This window comes from Colius striatus, chromosome 7 (genome assembly GCF_028858725.1).
Source record: "Colius striatus isolate bColStr4 chromosome 7, bColStr4.1.hap1, whole genome shotgun sequence".
In the NCBI taxonomy this organism is placed as follows: domain Eukaryota; kingdom Metazoa; phylum Chordata; class Aves; order Coliiformes; family Coliidae; genus Colius; species Colius striatus.
The window spans coordinates 5862728-5886554 of NC_084765.1; the positions used below are offsets into that span (position 1 = coordinate 5862728).

The 23827-nt window shown below is 38.1% G+C and overlaps 1 protein-coding gene across 2 annotated transcripts; it reads right to left on the reverse strand.

The window, feature by feature from the left end:
• Positions 1 to 370: 370 nt before the first annotated feature.
• Positions 371 to 16992, reverse strand: CCDC34 (coiled-coil domain containing 34). Of its 2 annotated transcripts, XM_062000464.1 has the most exons (7): positions 16663 to 16992; positions 13046 to 13178; positions 11005 to 11112; positions 3364 to 3522; positions 1589 to 1730; positions 756 to 866; positions 371 to 478 (listed from the first exon to the last, which is right to left on the reverse strand). In XM_062000464.1, exons 1-7 carry the CDS (start codon positions 16863 to 16865, stop codon positions 468 to 470), a joined length of 867 nt encoding a protein of 288 aa, XP_061856448.1. In that variant the 5' UTR covers positions 16866 to 16992; the 3' UTR covers positions 371 to 467. The 2 variants fall into 2 exon arrangements, with proteins under 2 accessions (XP_061856448.1, XP_061856446.1); XM_062000462.1 differs by having other exon boundaries at positions 371 to 866.
• Positions 16993 to 23827: the final 6835 nt, after the last annotated feature.

Consider the following 23827-nt stretch of genomic DNA (forward strand, 5'->3'; position numbering starts at 1 on the left):
ACCTTGGTGTCCCTTTTGACCTCATTAGGTCTCGGCTTGTTGATCTGGTTAATCATAAGTTCTCAAGCAAAACTCCACGTGTTCCTCTTGCTCTCTCCCCTGCTCACTGTCCCAGATTGTGCTTCCTAAAGAGCCTTGATCCATACATTGCAGCTTTCCAGTGATGTTGACCATCCCTCTACATCCCTGTGATACAATGACACCATAGCCCTGCAGCTGCATGCAGATCTTGAATTCCTTCTGCACTAAGCCAAGAATTGTTTTAAAGTTTGTTATCATTAGCTTATTTAAAATAATCCATCAATACTGTTGCCCAAAACAATAATCACATACAACAAAAACACACTCAACAACAAAAGAGGAGGAAAGGAAGATACAATCTTGTGTATTTTATTGGCACTGAGGTACAGACCCATTACAATTGGCTAAATGTGACTTTTTTCTTCTTTTTCTCTTTGTTTTCTTCACTAAAATGCAACTTATAAAAAAAAAAAAAACATACAAAAAAGCTGGTTAGTTAGCTGTAAACATAAAACCTGTCCACAAAAATGATTTTTAGAAAAGCAGCCTGTTTTGGGTATAAAACTACACATAACTTCATATTTTCTGCTCAGTCCATTCAGGATCATAAGAATAACTTTGTTTTCTGTACTATAACTGCTTTTTGCACAAGGATCCAATACAAGACTTGTTCTTGGGATTATAAATTACCACAGGTGAAGACACACGTGCCTGACAAGATATAGGCCTCTTACTCTTCTTCATGGTAAGAAAACTGTCTTCCTTTGGAGGAGGCACATGTATGGGTTTCCATGGAATGGGGTTACAATATGCTGGAGCTGGATAGAAATTTCCAACAGCACATCCTAAAACATTTAGAAAACACAATTATTTTAATTCTATGAAAAAATAAAGGCAAAAGTAGATATATATTGTATAAAAAAATAATTAAGCACTGATATGTAAAAATGCAATGCTATGTCTTGCTGCTCTTATGCTTTTGTACCATGTGGGATGACAAAATACATAAAAACAATGTGAGACTCACAAACCACCACACTATACACCACTAGGATTACAGAGGCCGAGAGGGTACGATGGAGGTGTGTAGGTAAATGGAAAGGAAATCTTAGCTCAAAACAGAGTTTGATTCCCATGTCTCCCTTTTCAGACAGGGCTTCTGTCTTTGCATCTCAAAATCTACCTCTCTTCTAAGGGGATCCAGATGTGATACAGTGGCACACAAACACTAACATAACTGATTTGCTTCACAGGAATCAGTAACTGGCTCTAGCGACTTCTACATTTGATGAAGAAAATGACACCAAAATCAGTTATAATTTGATATGCCACATTATTCTCTCCAATAATATATTTTTCCTCCTAAATAACATGAAGAACTACAAAAAGTGCCCAGAATGTCTTAGAGAAAAGCTTCTCTGACTTACACCACATGAGATATTCATTCCCATGAGCCAAAAACCAGATAGTAGACAAATGTCTCAAATAGGCTTCATTTTACATTAAAATATTAGAGGGAAGGAACCACAAACCTAAGTCACTACATATGTGTGGAAGTAGTACAAACCTGTAGAATTCCTGTGTGAGAAGCCATAACCATTTAAAGCAGGGCGTGGTTTATTTTTAGCATTATGTAGCCATTCTTTAAAGATCTTCTCTGCTCTTGCTTTCTTCTCCTGTAGCTCAGCTTCCCTTTCTTTTTCTTTTTCCTAAAAGTAAAATAGAAAAAACCCTAAGATACTTATAGACAAATCCCTGTACAATATACAGACAATGGTAAATAATCCTTTTGCAGTTTCCCAGACTGCTAAATGTATTTCAACTACGTTTTCAAATCCAAACACATTTTCCTGACAATAGAAAAGTTGCAGTGTTTTTTCTTTAATGTTTAAAAAAAACCCACCAAACACAAAAGTCCATCTCTGCGTTCTTCCAGATTTCTCTGAGAAAATACTCTCAGAAACCTTCTGGAAGGCTACGTGTAGAGGATATTCTGAATATAACAAGCAGATGACTAGAGTCTACTGTAGTGCCATTACCCTCAAGAGGCTATTGCACCTGGGACAGCCATCTCACCTCTTCTCATTTACCTGTTATTTGTGCAGCCCTGTTATCAGCCATGCCTGGGTTGCCTCCAAGCCTGAAGCAGGCTTGGGTACACATTAATCAGAAGTACAAGTCAAAAATGATGGCATTTGGATTTCAATTAAGTTTAATTGATACTGAGAACACGGCTTATAGGAACCTATGGAATGAAGATGTAACTAAACGAATGCATATGGTTTAGATCTGCCTGATGACTTTCATTTTCTTGGGTTTCAGGGTCTTTGTGCTGTGCATTTTGGAGGCCCAGCAGACACACAGAATTAGTTTCTTAAGCAGGAAATAAAAACCACCAGTGCACAATATTTAAGCATGTTTTAATCACATGGAAAGACTGAAAAGTTAAGGTCACTACAGCCTGAAAACTGATCTGTACTAGCTTACAGTATTTTAAAGTTAATTCAAATAAACCATTCTATGTACTTGTGAAACACAAATGCTTTCTGCACTTCAAGAACAACTGCTGTAATTACAGGGGATATAGATAAATTTGCACCACAATCGTCCTCCACACACTAGCTGTACTAGTGTACTAGCTATACACTAGTACAGCACCCCTATATTACCTATTCTACTGAAATAACATTAATTAAATGAAAACACAACCATCAACATAGATAAGACATCTGGTCATACGAGTAACCAATATGTGATATTCCAGAGGAATTCTGGATGATTCCTGCAAGCATAGCCTGTTAGAGCATTTGTTCAGTGAACTACAGGACCTCAAAGCCTGTACTTTAGGAAGTTTAGAATAAGCAAGAGGTATTCTGAAACCCACTATAAAAATACATAGGTGACTAATTAATATTAAATTACATTAAAATTAGAACTCCTAGCATGGACTTTTAATCAGAAATATGTACAACTATAATGATAATATAATGATAATATAGTGTTAATAGTGGTACAAGGAAAAAAATGCCCAGACTGCTACCTATTTTCCCTCTGGTTACCTTGCAAAGGACTGAGTAATTAAGGTACATCCTGTGATTTGCATTTATCTTTCCCTTATCACAGTTGCAGTGGGTTTGCAAAGACTATTAATAAAAATGCATCAATATGCATCTTTGCTGCTGATACCTCAATGTCTTCAATGCAATGAAATTACATCTTTTGCAAGCTTTTTCATGTACAACACTGCTATTTGATAAATTTGATCAATTCAATCAACCAATATATTTAACATAAATTACAGATTAGGTAACTCATCCAACAAAAGAGAAAGCTGATTAATACCTTCTCTTTCTTCTTCTTTTCTGCCTCTTCAGCTCTCTTCTTCTTTAACCATTCTTTATACTTGACCTCAGCCTTTTCTTGTAATTGCATTTTTTCTAGTTCCTTTGCGGCTCTTTCTGCCATTTCTTTGCTCAGCTTTCGTTCCCTTTCCCTTCTTTCCTACGTGAAACGGATCAAAGAAACAGAATAGAAACTTTCAGTCTACTTCAATGGACAATTCTTTTGAGAGATACACTTAATTTTATTACATAATCATGAATAAAATCATCATAACCCTGAAAAAATATAAAATTGCAAGCTTTTTGAAGCTATTCATCAAGTTATTAAACCTATTCATCATAGCTTTAAACATATAAACTTGTCAGAAAATATGACACAAAACTTACTTTTAGTACTTCTTATGCTATTATGTTTACTACTCTGTAAATTCTTCCATGCTTAAATATGTTAAAAAGGAAAAAACAACCATTTTTTGGCAAATTACACAGGTTCTACACCTGCCTGAAAAAAAACATTTAACCATCAGTTTTTCCTCCTTCTTCATCTAAAATTCATTCTAATCTCTTTGATTCAGAGTTGTCCTTGTGTTCCTTCATTACCAAATATTTCTCACATGCATCTCTCAACAACTCTTGTTTCGAGACAACGGTAGTCTGGGACATATAAAAAAGCGTTAAGATAGACGAGAGACGTTACGCTTAAACAGTGAAGAAGGCTTACAAAGATTTCAAATCTTTTGTTGTTTGCTGGCTTATCTCTATTGTACAGTATTGTGAAGTAAGTTACAAAACTAAGTATAATTCAAAGTCTTTAGGCTAAAGGCTTTATCATCACAGAATCACAGAATCTTAAGGGTTGGAAGGGATGAGCTCCTTCCATACTTAGGGGAAGTATTCAATAATGGACAATTATAAGCAGAAAATTGAAAGATTTTTAGTCTAAAGACAATAATTAAAAAGCAAGGAAGCTTCTTAAATGTATCTTTAGTCATAATACTTCAGATGAGTTCAGCTACTATCAAGGCTGACCCAAAGTTAAATTAGGTCCTCTGTAAACAATGATAGGCCACTCACACTACCATGAAAGCCACAACTACTGCTAAGTTTTACTTCCAGTGAGACATTCTTAAGTGAGGGAGAGTCCCTGCAGAATTGCAGACTGCAGCTGCCTGGAAATTATTCTGCAGACAAATCAGAAATGCTTCCCCTTTCTCTCAAGCACAGAACAGCTTTTCGTTCATAAAGCTGGTGTACACCACATTCTCAGCTGCCTTAATAACCTGTTTCATGTCAAGCTCCTGTCACCCTGGCCTTCCCAGCTTCACCCCATCCTCATTACTTCCTCTTATACAAGTCTACAAAAAATGCTGGGAATGTGCACATTAATGTATATGTTCTTAATCCTCCTTTCACTTTCCTTCCATATCTATATGGGAGGAAGGAAAGAATAGGATTTGTTTATGCTCAGATTGGGTTTTTTAAATTCTCTTTGATCTTATGTTAAAAAGAGACATCATTTATTTGCTGAACCACTAGCAAATTCACATATACTTTAAAGTATGATTACAAGTATTACATAAATTAAGGTATTGATTGTAAAACATCCAATTACTCACTGTGAGAAAGGTCTGTTCTCCTGCCACCCCACCCAGGCACATTATTAAGGACAAAGGATATAAATCTGCCCTGGAGGCTCACTGCTCTGGGCTGTGATCCTATCAAGCCACCAACCTAATGAAGCCTGGGTTAGGTCAGTACTTGGAAATCCCCAACCAAAACAAATCCCACAAAGCAGTGATGGTGTTTCAGTAGGCAGCATGTGTCTCAGAGTCAGTACCAAACTGACATCTTATCAAGCAGAACAACTGACTTTTCAAGAAAAAAAATCAGACCTATGTACATGTAGAAAACTGTTAATTTAAAATTTGAAGCATCATTTTATTTCTTCCTGATGCAAGGTAGAAATATTAAATAACTTCAGAGGCAGACAAAAGCCCAATCCCTGTTGCAACAGAAATGCTATATCCAACTGGAAAAAAGAAAGAAAATACATATTGCAGCACTAGCTGAACCTATTTCTGCAGGGGGTTTGGACTATATGATCTCTAAAGGTCCCTCCCAATCCCTACCATTCTGTGATTCTATGACTTTCATAGCAACAATTAAATGAGAAGCTGGAAAAGGTAAAGTGCAAAGTTGCTGTCTGTGCTGCATTTTTTATGTAGAATGCTGTCAAATAGAAATATTTCCAGAAATTAACATTGTGGGCTCTATTTTTAAGACGCTTCTCACAGCAATTTTCTCTCATTTTCTGGTCTGCAGAATGTGAAACATTTTTCTTTTCATAGGTAACTGATGGTTCTATTTCATAGCTGTTTGCTCGAACATCTTGGTTACTGTATTCTAGCATCATTTCATGCTGACTGATGGCACAATATAGAAGTCTACACTGCCAACATCAGAACACACATCCAAATTTCCTCATTTATCTTCATAATAAACCTGAACATCAATTACATTTTTCAGCCTCAGAAATACAGGTTGTTTGGCTAATTGTTATTATCTTTACAAATTATACCTGTTACACAGCTCAGACACCAAGCTGAGCTCACAAAGATACCTTTTTAATCTCTCCAGAACTGGCATGTGCAAAGAACAAGAGGCTAGAAAGGAGGTCAGTGAAACAATATTGAGCTGCAGTCATCTACTGACAGGCAGGTTTACACCGATGTATTCATCAGGTTCACACAGAGTCAATGCAGGACCTACTGTGGTCTAGAAATTGGAGGACTGTAAGGTAGTTATATACATAGATCTTTCTCCCAATCTGTGTTCCTTGGGGACTCCACAGGAAATACATGAGCACTCCTATTCCCAGCTGCCACCTTGACCCACTTCTCCATCACCCTATCTAAAACTCCTTCTAACACTAATTAATTCATTCTCCTTACATAAATCTAAAGGTAAGTCTGGATACAATTGAGATGCAACTATATCTAAAATCCTAACCATGGCATTGTCCATGCACAACCTCACAGAAAAGCTGGTATAAAGATACATCAACGCCATGCTTAAAAAAAAGAACGGTCTATCTTGTACTCTAGGTTTAGATGTTGAAAACCCCAAAATATGCAGAAAATACAACAACCCTTCAGAAATTAAGCCTAGTCACAACCAAAGTTTAGATATGTAGAGACAGACTTGAGCATGGAAACAGAAGATTTAAATTTTTAAATGCAGTTGCTTCTGTCAGCAAAAACCATAGCACATCACACACATAGCACTGTTGTTGCAGTAACAACAGTTTGGACAGAGAACAATAGTTCAGCTGTTACAACAATAACCTAGGACAGGGAAGATTCAGATTTCATTACCTCTCTGCCTGAGGGGATTCAAACTAATGTCTCCCACTGTGGGGAGAAGACTCCATCTACCAGGCTGCAGGCTGAAGTGACAAGATTCTCCACCCCTTCTGTTGAAGCGGCACCACTCCTTACAAAATAATTAACAACCCACTGGATGAAAGACAGCATGAGTGAGCATGACTTTTTAACTTGAAAGCCGTGCCCAAGCCGCCAATCTGTGTTCCACATTAGCAATGGTGAGATAAAGTACGTATTAAAGTCTTTGGACTAAGAGCTGGAATCTAGGTCTTTCTTCTGGGAGGAAGTATACAGCACAAGAACATATTAATTCTTTTACAGTGTGTTGGTTCAAAGTTGTCATATTTCTTCTAGACTTTTCTTCTTAAAAAATACTATCAGTCAATGGCCAAGTAAATTCTAACAACAAAATTTTCAGTGAAAAAGCATCAAAACAGAATCTTCCTGTCCCATACCTGTTTTCCATTAAAATGACACTTTTCAGTAAGTAATAGGGACTGACTGAAAGAAAAAACGAACAACAAAATAAGCTGAATATCAAAGTTACCTGTTAAATTGTCTTAGCTCACAAGTTTTCTCATTTTTACCCTTTTAATTCTTCCCCCATCAATTCCACTGCTAGGAAGTGAGCAAGTGGCTGCATGGGGATTAGCTTTTTACCAGGGCACACCCACAACAATCTATAATATATTGGTATGTATACATATGCACAAACATAAATTCAGAACTCTAGATAGTTCATAGTGTGTGGGCACTCTAAGAATGAAGTAGTTTTGCAGGGCCAATATGACTGGAAGATAACATATTAAATAGCTCATAGAGGGTAGATTGCATTCCATCAGCTGTTGCCAGTAGGCCTGACCTTTAATCCTAATATTTTATTCAGCATCAATGCATAAGAAGTTCTGATTTTCATGGTAATGTTCTAAAGAATTAAATGGTCACATCCACTAATGGGCACTCTGCAGTTTATGTATCTATGACGCATTTCTCAAAGCCTTTGGTACTTGAAGGCAGGAATGAGGAATCCAGCAAACACATGAACCTGTACAAGTTCAGTCCCATAGCTATTGGTAGGAACGAAAGAGGCTCCACATCTCCGGATCAAAAGTTCATGCAAAACCAGAAAAGTAAAAGCAACTTGCTATTGACAACAAGCTTCCTGCTCTATGGCAAAACATGAGGAAATCAGTCACATACAACTGGGGTTCATTGGATGCAGTTTTGTAGAAGGGCAGTCTTGTAGCAGTCTTGATAGGAGGACAAGTCTGAAACCCAATTGACACTTGCAAACTACAAAGGCTGGGTGCCTGTTTATGTGAAGATAACAACATTTCACCTGAGACTATATAAAGGTCGGAAATAAAAGTTTTAGTTACATACAAAATCATGTTGTTTCAAGTAAAGTTTCTTCTGGAATTGAAAGCATGTTTGGAGATATTTTAGACTTCAAGTATTTTGACATGTTCCTGTGTGACCTGATCTAGGTGAACCTGCTTCTGCAGGGGCTTGGACTAGACGATCTCTAAAGGTCCATTCCAACCCCTACCATTCTGTGATTCTATGATTTGATGTTCCTGTAATTTGTTAAAAATAGAGTTCTAGTACATCTAAAAAACAGGTAATTTACTGTTTGTGCACAAATTACTCAGTCTTAGGAGAAAGTAAAACTATTTTGTCTTACTGAACATTGAAAGTCATTAATAGAACTAGGTTGTGCCTTACAGTTGATTTTAAGCTTTCAATTCCCAGCGAGCCAATTTTGCCATATTTGCATAAACATATTTCACAGAATGTTCTTTGGTAGCTTTCAATATATTACTTCTAAATATTCAATATATTACTTCTAAATAAATCCCAAAAGCAATTTACATAGAAGATTATTAAATGGCTATGATTCCTTTATGTTCAAAAATAGTTTATGCAAAGTTATTGAAGCATAAAAAAAACTTCATAGTATATAGTTTTAAATATATATTAAAGAAAAATAGCACTCCAGCTTTGCTTCCTAACCTGACCCTAAGGGACTATACTTAATAGCCAGAGCCTCACAACTGACATTGCCATGCAACAAAATGCAAGAAAACTAGCTTGGCATACAGAAAAGCAACAGAATTCTTTTACAAATATTCTACTTCTGACATAAATGTATCTCACATTCATGGAATGAAGATTTTTCCAGCAGCATCTCCTGGTGCTGGATGCTCAAGATGAAGGAGAAAGTCCCATGCAGGCTCCATCATTCTTATTTCCTTCATCAGTACAGTATTCAGCAATGGGAAAGGGCACAGGTGTGAGGAGGTCATAGAGGTGACATTCCCCAAGTACTGCCTCCAAATAAAGCATTTTCTCCAATCTATACACAGGGGCTCAGAAGCAGTAACTGGTTATGAAAAAGGTGAGTGCTTAATGCATATTTCAGCAAAGAATACTGTGAGTTCTGCCTCAAGGAGCACTTTTTGATGCTTCTAGGAGGAAATGATGTGATCTTTCCCAAATATGAGATGTAGACACACTCTCCTAGAAAAGCATAGTAACTGTCAGTGCTCATGAATCCAACCTTAAACTTCGCTCAATTTTAGACCTTCTTAGTCATGGAATTGACATATTTATTCTTCAGTCAGTGTCCAGGTCCACAGATAATCTTGTTGAAACTTGAAATGATAAGACCTATGTAGCACAAACGTTAACATCTTGCAGACATCTAAGCTTTTAAGTCCAGTTTGTTCTTGAGTGTGGTTTACAGAAAAGAGTAGCCAATGAATCATCTGATTTAAATGAAATTCGGATTACTTTTGGTAAACATCTGGGACATGGCCTAAGTGTGACCTTATCCTTCCAAAATATAGTATGATAAAGTCAAGACACAAATGTGGTTTTTCCCCCCATTCTCTGGGCTGACGTGATTATCGTAAAAAGACCTTCTCTATTGTCAATGGGAAGTTGATCAGTAAATTCACAAAGACAATGGCCTTTGGAAGACTCAAATTGGTTGAGCTTTACAGAATCTAAAGGGAGGTGGGGGCAGAGGGAAGAATCAGAACTGTCATTCGTATCAACTGTGAAAAACTTTTAATGGGCAGCTCAAACTCTTTCAAACCAATAAATTCTTACAGGTACCTATAATTTTATTTGCGTTTTAGAAGAAGAAAATGGCATTGTTTCTGCTGCATAATAGGTCTTCTGCATTTTTCTCTGTATTTTAATAAGGAAAGATCTTTTCTACTTCATAATAAATAATTATAGCAGGATTGGTTTGAGGCAGGTTTACATCAAACATCCAGTTAGCATTGAGACCAAGAGTCATTAGGTTAGATCCAAACACAGGTTATTCTATTGGTTCTAGAGGGAATCTGAAGGACTTCTGAAACAGCTAAGACAAATGTATGAGGTCTGGATATCTAGCTCAGCTATTGCTATTGGGATATTTGTAATAAATTTTCATCTGATTTTATTCAGAACCAGAAGTACAGAATAGTAAGCAACTAGTATTGTTACAGATTGTAAGACAATGAATGCATATGCTCACAAACTACCAGGAGCTTGAACAAACCTAAGACTCCCACACACTCCCATTTTGCCACCTAGTACACATACTTACTTTGAGTGACACAGAGCTGTAGAGTGCCCCGCTGAGGTCAGGGTTCTGTCTGTTTCTGACCCTGGACTTAGGGTCATCCCTCTCAAAAGAACTTAAAAAAATTTTGATCCCACTCAGGAATGACTTCTTGGATGATGGAATTCCTGATTGCTAACTGTGGTCTACTGAGAATTTCCTGAATCTAGCCTCACACCTCAATTATCCCTCTAAACTGTACCATACTATTTGCCTGTCCACAATGGTACTTAACTAAATCCTTCTTCCGGCTCTACTTGGTCTACAAAACATTGTAGACAGTTCAGATGGACACTTAACCCAAAATCCTTGGGCACTGAACCTAGGAAGTCAGAAAGAGAAGACTAAACTGAAGACCAGAACCCCAGCTACAATTAGCTGAAGGCTGCTGCACAAGATCTAGGCCAACTGTCAGTTAACTGACTACTCAGAAAACAAATCTCTTTATACCTTACAGAAAAACAGAGAAATCAGTCTTGGAAAAATTTTTCACTGTCTTGGCATGGTTTTAGTATTTGTAATTAAATCAGACATTAATTCAGCAAACTAAAAATATGGTTGGCCAAACACTCCAAGTAAATTTTACATAGGTTTACTTCAGAACAGTATGTGCTAGAAAATCTACAGCCAAAGCAATACTTACCTCTTCTCTTTTTTTTTGGACCCATTCCTTGTGCTTCTCTTCAGCTATCCTTTTCCTCTTTTCACATTCTTGCTTTTGCTTCATCCTCTCACGCTGTATATTCATTTCCTACAAAAGGAAACACAAGTATCTTGAATTTGTGGTGACTATCTCCACCAGTGCTGCACTTAAAACAATGTAAGCAATAGATTTTGAAATTTTTCCTTCATTAAGACTTTGGAAAGGATGGATAACAGTCAACACAGAAATATTATGAAATATAACCAGTGGAAATGCATAATTTTTAGAGCATGAACTGGAAATACATATTTAATTAGGCTTTGGAAACAATTCAGTGGAATAAATCATTCCTCAGTTGACTTAAATGCCCTTCAAGCCAGGAGAATCCCGATTTGCAGCAGTACTTTTCTACAGTACTTAAAATTTACATGGCATATTGTTCTGCATTCAGGAAGGCATCAAAAGCTAAGTGAAATATTACTCACTTGTGATCTTCAGTCTCAGAACTACAGGAACTTTATGGCTTAGTCTAGAGCTTATTAAAGCCAAAGTTATTGCAGATTTTAGCAAGCTTTGAAATTGGAGCTTTATTTTGAAGATGAGAGAAGAAATTCTAAAGCATTTTATCCATCAGCAAAAAACCTGGCACTTCAAAGTTCTTTCTTAGGATATCAATTTAGAATGTTATTTATATGTCAATGTGATAATACTTTATATCACCATCACATACTCTGTTCTCTTCTGGCATCTTACCAAAAGGTTGATTGCATGTTTTTTTTCCCTGACAGAAGCTATTTGAGTTGCCTATGTTGCAGTTTAACATGTTTTCAGAATTTTACAAATTAAAAATAAAACATTTACCCATTCCACTGATTTTTACACAGCTTTAAGTAATGCTTGTCCTGTGACAGCTCCTAATGTATATTTAAGAGAGACATCTGCTAGATTACATTTAGTACTGTATAAATGCTATTGTGTGATACACAAGAATAAATTGCTTTGGTTCCTCATCAAGACCACATGAGAAGTCCACACACAAACCACATTTTCTACATGACATGAGAAATCACTTTGGCTTATTTTTTTATACTTAAAAAACAGAACAGGGAGACGTGACTACCAAACTGGAATCTAAAGAAGTCATTAAATGTGTGGTGAATATTAATAGATGAAAACATAGTCCTCAAGTTTAACAAACTATTTAGGTGTTATGCTGACCTCTAAAAGACTGGTTTAGAACCTTCCAGCAGTGGGTGTTTTATAAACAACATGAGGTAGCCCACATAATTCAGCTGTATGTTACATTCATGTTACATTTTACAAATAAAGCAAATCACAGTAAGGTTAGGACATTGCTCAAGGTCAAACAGTAAATCAGTACCTAAAGTGAAAAATTATCTAACTTTGATGTGATTATTCCAATACTTTCAATTTGATTTTAAACAACAGTATCATTTAATCAACTGCAACTACAAACATATTAATCACGAAAAGATATAGTACTCTCACTTAATTCGGCCCCAGCTCCAGTATTCAAGAACTGTTCATTTGCAAGGGAGCAGAAGACAGAAGGAAGGAAAAAAATGCTGGGACAGGGAAACGTATCCTGGGAAAGGACACCAAACAGTTGTATAATTATACACTAAGTGGGTAACAACACTCATATTCAACCAAGTAGCTTGGCATACTCACGCCCAGCACACGCCCTGTCGTGTTTTAGTACCCACATGCAGGCGTATGTATCCATGATGAAAATCAAGGTACCAATTATATAAATGTTTTAATCCTTTAAACTTGAACCATTACCTGACAGTTGGATAAGCAAAATATTATACAGCACTACTTTAATGAAGCATAATATTTAGCAAAAGAGAATAGTGTAAATCACGTCAGCACTGTCAAACACAAACACTATGGAGGCCCAAGACACTAAAAAATAATGGGACAAAATTACGTGTGTTTCCACAGCCAAAGGAAAAAGAAATTCTGTGCTTGCTCTATTCTATTAAGACTTAACAACAAGTCAACTGCATGTATTCACCTCCACAGCTCTAGCTTGTAAGCGGGCACGTAGCTCCTTCTCTTTGCCAATGAACCACTCTTCCCATGGTGAAAAATTATCTTTCAGGGGTGATTCTTTATTCTCCTCTGCTATTTCAGAGCCTTCATCCTTCCTGAATTAAAAACAAGTGTAAGAGAATATTATCTGTAATATATCTGATTGAAAAGTTAAGCAGTGCTACTGCTTTGAACATTTCTTTTATGGTACGCTGTGACAACAACATCATTTTTGTTCTTTTAGTGGTCTCCAGAATAGATAAATGGCATTTACAGTACTCTTCTGACCATCACTCTTATGTTGTACTTAATATATTCCAGCTTGTTACGGATTTTTTTCCCCCTCCTGCTTCAAACTGTGTAACAGATTCAAGCACGACCTTTCATGAATTGAACAAAAACTAACACCAGAAGCATCAAAGTGTCACCTTCCATCTCTATATGGCAATTGAGGGAAATCGAGAGATCTAACATCCTGTCCTCAGTCACAGACGGGTTCCATGTATCAAGTGGCCTTCAGCACATACTTTTTCTTCTTTCAGGTCCTATAGAATTGGATCCATGACAGCAAGCAACCTCAGCATTAAGAATCCATTCACTGCAATAAGTAGTTTTCCACCCTAAAAAGCTTTCACAGGAAACATACTTATGAAACACGGCTTGCATACAGTACTTGATATTATACAAGGTTCTATTAGATTTTTAATAAGATACCTTGCATAACTCACTCATAACTTCTTTACTCATGAATAATGCAGCAATCTTAGCCCCAGGCCAGAAATCTCTTTTATAATATTCTATATATGTACCACCTCATAAGTAAGACCGTATATTAGGCTCTAAGTCAACTAAAACTGAAGACACGCCAACAGATTTCTTTGTAAGGTTTCTTCTATCTCATACAGAATTTTTTCTGAACAAAATACTGAAACTAGATTTCACTTTACTATGGGCTCTGGAAATACCTACCCTCATACTTCACTACAGTGAGTAATTCTGTTTGTTGAATTCAAGCTACAGAAGAGGCATTCAAACAAGCATATTATGTTAATGCTTCTGAAATAAATCTTTTAAGCATATGTTTTTTTATCAATGTAAAAAGTATGATGTATTTACAGGGAACAGCAATACCTTTAGAATATGTTTCTGTAGTACGAGGCATCTGGGGACAACTTCAGTGCTAAGGAGTTTTGTCTTGCTCTTCTCCATTGTTGTCACCCACAACATGTGTGTTAACGTGAATGCTGGTCAAACTGTGACATGTCTGGGGGATGCTGGAAGAGGGTTGTTTTCCCCACACAGAATCAGCCCCCAACCTGCTTTATACTATGCTGCCACAGAGATGTAGCACAAAGGAGCTGGCAGGATAGCCTGGCACACAGAGGATGCATGGACAAAAGCAGCACAAGCCACACACCCCTGAGCCCAGCCTTATCCAACACAACCTGCGGCACTCTGGGGCTTTTATGCTACAGCATGAACAAAGAACAAAAACTGAACAGAGGCTTTTAAACAGGTACATGAAATAAGGGATGCAACTTAAGAATGCATAACAACACATTTCAGGAGAAAATAGCTCTCTGAAAGCTTATGAAAGATAAGGATAAAAGTATTATGCATTCAAATTCAGGAAACCAAGACAACTTTGTCCAGACTTGATATTTGAGGCAGGGATACTTCCTCAACACATTCCTTTGCTGTACCTGATTTGCATTATGGCATCTCATAGTAGAGTAATGCTGACATATTAGAGAAAAAGTACTACTAGAAGGAATGAATTAAGAAAAACAAGATTTACTATGTGTTTTCTTGTATCAGTAATTATAAAGTTCAAGCTGTTAACTGGTCCAAATGAAAAACTTGCTGTCTATGAGCAAGAAACAGCAGAAAATTAAGTTTAAATGGAGGCGAACACAAGTTCAATATGAAGAAATGTTTGGAGAAACATTTCTCGTTCTGCAGTACTGTCTAAAGCTCCCAGATTGCACCAGAGCACAGACTGGGAACCAATCTTTCTCTTTCTCTTCATCTTAAAGTATGGCATTTTTTTCTAAATAAGTATCTTAGAAGGAAGAAGGTATACTTGGTATTAGAACTGAATTATGATTAATAGAAATCACTGTGATACACCCTATCTTCACTTGAGTTACACCATCAAACATCTATTATGAAAGTATGAAAATGTCTAACATCATTTCACAAGACCTTGTTTTCAGTCTCTTTTGCAAATATTGCATTTCCCACGTTAAGCATCTGCCTACAGCTAATTTTTGTGTGTAATTTCAAGATAACAACAACAACAAAAAAGAGTCTTTGAGAGAACATGTGCATATGTGTGTGGGGGTGTAGTGGCTGTGTAAAAGTGGTTTTTTATTATACTTTTGAGATCTTGGCAGCTATACACGGAAGTTGCTATATGAACATTTGGTACACACTTATTACAACACAGCAGCAGCATTATTCAGATGCAGTGTCTGCAAGAGTGAAGTATATATTGTGCTCACAGAGTTTAATGAGATTGTTCCAAGTCAGGCCCTAACAGAGGTCATCTCCGGTTGCATCTTACCCTGCTGCCCGGGAATACTGCAGCAACAGGCGCAAAAATTGAGAGCTGTTGCAAGCAATGTCTCAAGCTGCAAAGATATGTAGTGGTTTGAACTGAATGCTACAGAACTTCAAGGTACGTGAACAAAACCACTTATTGGGAAGGAGTAAAAAGAGAGAAATCAGAAAACTTGAAACAGGAGGGACCATAAACTGGCTAATATCCTTTTCACTCTGAAGCTTCTGTTTCTGACTACATTTGAACACTTTCACTAGACTTCTAACATTTTTTTTCCATGAAAAGTTTGTTAGAAAAGTTCAGTGTGGTCCATATTCCTCCACTGCTCTCCATGTAAGTCTGAGAACCACCTTGGAACCCTGCACTCTAGAGAAGCTCTGCTGTCCTTCCCTTATCCCACTACACAATTTTATTCAGTCTTACTAATTATATCCACCATCAGTTACTGCACAGATCTGTGAAATTTCCACTGGGATGGTCATATATTGGAGAATGAGACAGGCATTCCCTGCTCTTCTCCCATTCTGTTTTAGAGGGAGGAATAAGAATTACTTATTCCACTGTCAAACAGAAGAGATTCCAAGGGAAAGAGACATTAAATTTGCATAGAATTAAGAGGGCATGAAATTAAGCACAGGTACAAGAAATGTGCAATGCATACACCAAAATTGACTCTGAATATTGCTATATTTTCTCAGCCAAGTAGTCCTTTAATCCCTAAGAACACTTAAAAGGATGACAGGAATGTCTGCACTCCTTTTAACTTGCAAAGGCCCTGATGCTCAAGTTAACAGTTTATGGATCTTACAAAAGCACGAAAATACCCAACAGGCCATAGAAAAGTCTGCTGTAACCTGCGACTTCCCCGCCTAAAAGGGAAACGAGGTGCCTTAAAGCACTTATCTACGCAAATACATCTGTATGTGAAGTAATCTTCCGTCCTCAACAAAGGCAGGAGAGTACAGGAGTCTGGTTCCTCACGCAAGGGTGGGCCCCGAGCTCCCAGCTCGAACCCGGGCCCAAGATGCAGGGGTTACCTATCGCCTCGTCGGCTCCAGGAGGCCTCCGCCCGCTCCTCCTCGCCGCTCGGAGAGCTGAGGCGGGACGCGGGGAAGAGCGGGGAGCAACTGGAGAGACTGAGGGGCTCCTCGCTTTCGGAGCTGGTGGAGTACGACGGTCTGAGGCGGGCAACCCTCCTCTTCATGCTTCTGCTGGCACAGGTCCGGGCATCGCTGCTCATTATAGCGGCGGGGTGGCACCTGAGGGGAGCGGGCGGCGGTTAACGCCGGTTAACAGCGCTTACGGCCTCCTGCCGCGCCCGCCCCGCTCCCCACAGGCCAAACGGCGCGCTCCGACCCGCGCTCCCGGCGGCCCCCGCGGCCTTCCCGATGCCATGGCAACCGGCGCGCGTGACGCTCGCCTCAGCCACCGCCCGCCCGCTCGCTCCTCCCTCAGGAGGCGGCGGAGGCTGTCGCTTGAGGGAGGAGCGGACGGGCGATGCCTGCTGGCTTTACCTGTCCTCTTATAGCAATACATCAGAAGATGGTAGCTTAGCATTTTCAAAACACCGAGTCAAAGTTTGAAACCTCTCATATTAAACTGCCCCATTTCAGTCCCCGGAATTAGAACCTTCTGATTTAAGGTTCTGAACACTTCGGTTTTCATACACGGCTGCTAGGCTAATGGTGTCCTTTCCCTCTCCTACTACCAGCTGATACCTCACCAAGTCTGTAACTCCTTGTTCCAAATAAAACATATATATGAAGGACAGGATTATGTGTGTATATATACATATGACAGGAATGTATATATGAGCCTGTGTGTTTGTATATATATATATATATATATATATATATATATATACACACACACACACATTCCTCTTCTTTACCACTCCATATACTTTGTCAATATTCCTCTGTGGTTCCAAACTCTGGGAACACAGTCTCTCTTCATTGCTGATGCTAGGCCACCTTGACTGCCTTTTTAGCCAAAGCCTTAAGCAGGATCAGCAACAAACACAGGGGATAATCGCTGACTAGTAGTGGGCAGCTTTTTATAACTTCACTGAGTAATTCTGCTGCAGTTAAGCAGAAACGTTACTAATATTAACATCAGATAGAAAAGTTTGAAAGTGATTGCAAATTTGGTTGCTATAATGATATAATTGTTCTTACCAAGATTCTTTAACAAGAAATACATCTTTTGTTGGATCAGCAAGTTGAAAAATAAGCAAGGGTATTAAAAATGCTTTTTCTAAATTACGAAATTAATTTGTGATATTTAAGTCAATCAACTTGTCATGAAAATTGCATTTTACTAGCACAATGATATAAAAAGGTGATCAAATTTACAACCATTAAATGTGCCTAGACACCACCAAAAAGGTGGCCATGATGTGGGAGACATTTCACCTCCATCATTAACAGTCTTAAACACTATCAAAATAATCATAATTGAGAATTTTAATATGGGCACTCACCATCTCTCTACTGAAAGGGCTGTATCTCCTGTGTCTCTTGGGAGTATATTCTTGCCATCAAGCCACATTACCTTACTAAAGCAGTAGAAAATCATTCAATACTTTAGACAAGCAAATTGTGGTCTGAGCACAGGGCTCAGGGTGACACCTGACAAATGCTGAGGCCAAAACAAGACAAGCACCAGGAGCGCATGGCCACAAAGCAGAAAACAGTGACAGCAAAGGTGAGCCATGAAGGATTTTCCCCTTTGAATGGTGGAAATTCTTAATCTGTCTTACAATCTCATAGGAACTGCAGTTTTGGCAGCTTGGAGAAATATCACCATGGTTCTTGTAAGGAAAAACCCCCAATGTTGGCCTATCACTGACACATAAAGTGCTACTAGAAGGAATGAATTAACAAGATTTACTATGTGTTTTCTTGTATCAATAAAGTTCAAGTTGTTATCTGGTCCCCCCAAAAAATTCAGTTACAAATGAAAAATTGCTGTTTACAAATAAGAAATAGCAAAAAATTAATGTTAAACAGAGGTAAATAGAAGCTTAATATGAAGAAATGTTAGGAGAAACAATTATCTTCTGCAGTACCGTCTAAAGCTCCCAGATTGCAGGCTGGGACCCAGTCTTTCTCAGTGTCCATGCCAGTGGTTGAACTCTACCTGTCACACTAGTTATGTATTTTGAACCAGAGTGACACTGAACTTCATGAGACCACATTCTGAAATGCTGGCATGTTCATAGCTATGGCCTTCCTTGGAATAACTAAAACAACAGGCACCTTAAAGTATGACATTTGTTTTTAAATAAGTATCTTAGATGGAAGTAGATATGTTTGGTGTTACAACTGAATTATGATTAACAGAAAACATCAGCTGATATGCAGCTGATCACCTGGAATGATTTTGCAGCAAGCTGAAAAATGCATCTCTGATCTAAGTGTTCCTCTAGTTAACTGACTACATCCTTATAGAAAAATTGATATTCATGTTATAATAACTCTAGCTTCTTGCAGTGGATTGTTGAGCCGATCACTACCAAATAAAGATTTGACTATTACTAGCTACAGTGTCTAACAGACAACAAATTACACCCGTTAAAATAATTTAAGCTGATGAAGTGTTGGAGACAACAGAGTACTACTAGAACCTAAATTTCACACCAAGAGAAGTTACAACAAATCAGACTGAATTCTTAGGATATGAACTGCACAATGCAACACCTCAGCTTTGTTAAACACAAACCACCTATGGTTATATGTGAATGTCTGTGTATGTGCTGCATGCAACTAAGAAACAAAAAGAAGTATACTACTAAAGTTTAAAGAAGTTTACTACATGGCTAAAGGAGCACTGTCAGCAAAGCTCAGTGTCATGGTGGGCATGAAAACTTCAAGCATTTGAACACCATCCTGTCTCCTTGAATTGCGGAATTCTGGAGCTCACTGCACTGGGCATCTCTTGCTTCTGATGAAGCCCCAACAGGTGCTCTCCTCGGTATGGCCAGAAACTGTTAAATGGACATCTCAAGGCAAGACAGCAGCCAGATCCAATCTTGCCAAAGACACAAACATTTGAGTCTCTCTTTTCTCTCCCTATATTATACTACAAAATAAGATTCCTTGGGAATTCAAGAACATGAATTGGGCAAATAACTTATGTTAAGAAACCTTAGTACTGTGATGAGGTACCAGAGTTTAAGCATCAAGATAGTCTATACAGAGGGCAGCAAAAGCCTGCTTACCTTTGAGAGAATTTAAGCATCCAACTTTGAAGATAAGTGAAGGTATAAAATAGTTATCCTTACTATCCTTCTCCTTACCCATCTGCCCAACTTGCCAAGCCAGCTCTGCAGCCACTGTGCCCTAGTTACTACGGGCAAGGCAAGAGCCCAAATAATGTCAGTTTGTAAAACACTAATACTGAAACGAGTCCTGCAGGTTCAGATGCACTCCTATGGCCACAGAAGGACTGACAAGCAGACAAATGGCACATTAATTCCTACTTAACTTTAAGTCTGTGAATATAGTGCCACATTAGCAAAGACTGCCTCTATAAAGCATGTGCCCTCGCAGGGATTAAATGCCAACACTGCTAAAGCCTACAGGCAAAATCAACCTGATAATGAAGCACAAAGTTTGCCAGAAAGAACCGAGCATAGCAAGTAAGTATATACACACACACCCTCCAAGGCTGTTACCATCACAAAAAATCAGCCTGATTTCTCATCAAAGAAATGACAAGTCATTCAGTGCTAACTGTACCAACACCATCATAGATAATGAACTACGTCAACCCTACAACAGGGAGTTCAATTCCAAGTAAAACAGAGTGACATATTCACAGACCCATACTTTCTATGTGTTCAGTCTTGCCAATCAGCATGCCTAACATCCAAATGCTCCTGACAAATCGGTTGTAAGTAATCCCTCTGTCATCCACAATATATTTGAAAAAACATTTTACATAGCAAATGATGGCAAGAAAGCACTTTTACAAGTTACAAAAAATATAAATTAGTTAAATTCTAGGCATAAGTCACCTACTCTGAATCAATAACTACCCTGATTTGATAATACTCCAATATTTGAACTTGCCAACTTCTTCTTTATGAAATCTGGTCATCTGGTAATCAGGTCATATCAGCCCCCAAAAACCTAAGAGCCAGCAGAATGAAACCTCTCAGTTCAACTTAACACTAGCCAGATTTAATGAAAAGAATCAGGTAAGATCACTTTCAGATGTTTCAGATGTAACTTCTAGTTCCACGCATGTATTCAGGAAGACAGAAAAAGCATTAATCATTATAAAAAAAAAAAAAAACACAAAACCAAAAAACCTCACTAAATTTAGGCACAACCTAAGGCCTAGACAGAGTGCCTTAAGCTTGTTGTTTAAACATACAAAGAAAAGAACGTGTATCTTCATTTTACTTGCAACCTAGGGAAAAAACCAAGAAATTTTGAACCAAACATGGTTGAATTTAAGACATCTTCCTGAATCTTCAGATTTTGCAGTGTTGGAATAAAGGGTACAGCAAGCATGGCAGTGAGGAAGAAAGCTGCCGGGCTTCACACCCAGGGTCACAGCTGAACAAGCACTGCCTGTACTCATCTATTGGCTATTTTTGTGCCTGACTTTGAAGCTCTACTTGACTAGATACTGTGAAATCTCAAACATCTTGGATTGCTTCAGTTTTCCTCCACAGTATGGTGTATTCTCATCTTTGCAATACCCTGTACCTACTGCTTGTGCCAGTCCAGATTCTGTTGCTTGCTTCAAGGAGTGCGGCCCTAAGGTAGTGAGAATTTCTCTCTTGGTTAGGGGAATGTACAAGAACTTTATAAAACACATTTACATTCAAATCCCATCTTTCTGAATTGGTATCAGTATCTCCTCAACTCACTTGTCTTCTGTTGGTTGGAGATCATAGCTCTGCTGCTTATGAACAGCCTTTGAAGAACAGGTTTAGTTGTTCAGTTTAGAGCTAAGATTTTCAAGAGATGCTTAATAGGTTATACTTTTTTTACTAGACAGTAGTGAGACACTTATTTTCTTACCCTCAAATCTCAATAATTTTTCCAGGGTAAATGCCACAATTACCATTAACTAGCATTTCTTAGGTAAAAACCTAAATGCTGATAGTGTAGTGCCATGAATGCAACACGTGGAATGTGCCCTCAAAGTTCTTACATCATACAACAGTAACAGTAATTTGTGATGTATTATCTCATTTCAGATTTAATTCCTTTCCTTATTTACTGAATTCTCTTCAGCTGAACTCTAGTGCTACGAGTAAACTGATCAGATTCTACTGTACAATATGCAAAAGGTGATATTAAAAAAAAATCTCTTGCTAAAAATAAACTTATTGAAACAGTAAGAGATCAAAGTATCTATGTGATTAAAAATTATTAAATTGAGAGTACGCATGAAACAAACTCTGCATTGTGCTTTTAAACAAACATATTACCCTGTAAATGAAAACTGAAAGCTTAAAGGTAGTAATCAAGCTCAAAAGAATTACTAGTATAAAAGTATCCTTGTATAATTTGAAATTTCTTAGTAAATTTATGATAAAACACAGGAAATTCTACTGGGAAGAAATTAAAAGAGATCCAGATCAGAAAGCTGCTAAGTAGATGCATTATTTTTCTAAGAGAATAACAAGGCTCCACACTTCAAATAAGGAGATCTCACCCGCATACTGCCCCAAAGCAGGCTAAAAGCTGTCTAGAATAAATTCTTCTTAATGGGGGGAAAGAGAGAATACCTTCGCAACAGCTTTGGCAATCTGATGTGTGACTCTGTCCCCGTGTAGAAAACTCCTTCCTCACAACAGAAGATAAGGAAGGAAAATAAATGTTCTCCTAATCGTTAAGTCACCAGCAAATTATCTTGTCTGTTAAATCCAGTGTTGGAGTTCAGTACAATGGTTGTTTAGAAGGGTTTAGAGGCAAGGTATTTGACACTGTCATATAAAAACAGTACCAGATTGCTTTAGACTCTAGAAAAATCAGAGGATTTATTCCTGTGGACACCCCAGAAGAGTGTAGTTTGGGAAGTTTTAGTAGTTGAGTATTCCAGCAGAAATTAGGAAGCTTTGTCTAGCTGAGGATATGGCAAGCTGCATGACACAGGTAACCCAAAAGCCACACTCCTTACTAACACAACAGCAAGTTGTCCCCACACATTTGGTATTGCGTTTGGAGTGGGGAGGAGAGGGAGTGAGTTCTCAGTGAATGACTCTCCCTTTGCAGCCATGAACACCTGAATACTTTAACCCACTACTGAGATCAGCTTGTCCAGCAAAAGCATGACAAAGGAGGCGTTTGGTACCTCTTGTCCAGCAAAAGCATGACAAAGGAGGCGTTTGGTACCTGGTGGCTAGATTTCTCGGGGTGGTCCTTGGTGTCGGGCATGTGGTGATGCTGGGACAGGTAAGTTCAGCAGCACTGCTGTGTGCTGTATTCTTTCATGCCTGTCTTCCTCCACCTCTGCCAGCAGATAAAACCTGCGTGCGTTGGAAGACACCGGACTGACTGCATTAAAACTTAATCATTAGCAGAACTGTAACTTCAAAAACATACTCATGTATAAATTAAACACTAACTCCAAATGGATCATGCATCAAACCACTTTAATAGCATTTCAATGAAGACTCATATGTAAAACAGAAGAAAAAAAAAAATCCATCCTCAAGAGCAGTGTTTGAAATGGATACTTGGATTTCCTTCCCTATCGATTACGAAATGGCATCCGGCGTTTACTGTCCTTTCTGAGAAGTTTCCTTGTTGGAAGTATTCTCGTTACCCATGACTGGTTGGCCAACAGAGGGAGCGTGGAACAGGCTACAAAAACCTCATGGTCTCCCAGCATAGAAACAGTGTCAAAACCAAACCCATCATCTGTATATTTTCCAAGCCATACCAAAACCATTTCAATGCAAACACAATATGTAATAATATCTTTATTTAAAGATATTGCTTTCTAAGAGGGCAAACACTCCTCTGAAGGTTTTAGCCTTTTGCATGCCAAGAGTCAGCATTAGCCCAAGATCATAAATTTACTTCTAAATGGGCAACTTTCTCACTTCACTGGCAGTTCTTTCCTGAAACTTTCACCACATGTAGTGGAGAGCAGATGACATGTTATTTATGCTCTATAATTTTACACGTGTACCATTTTCAGTCTTAACTTTTGACAAACAGAGATAAATAACAA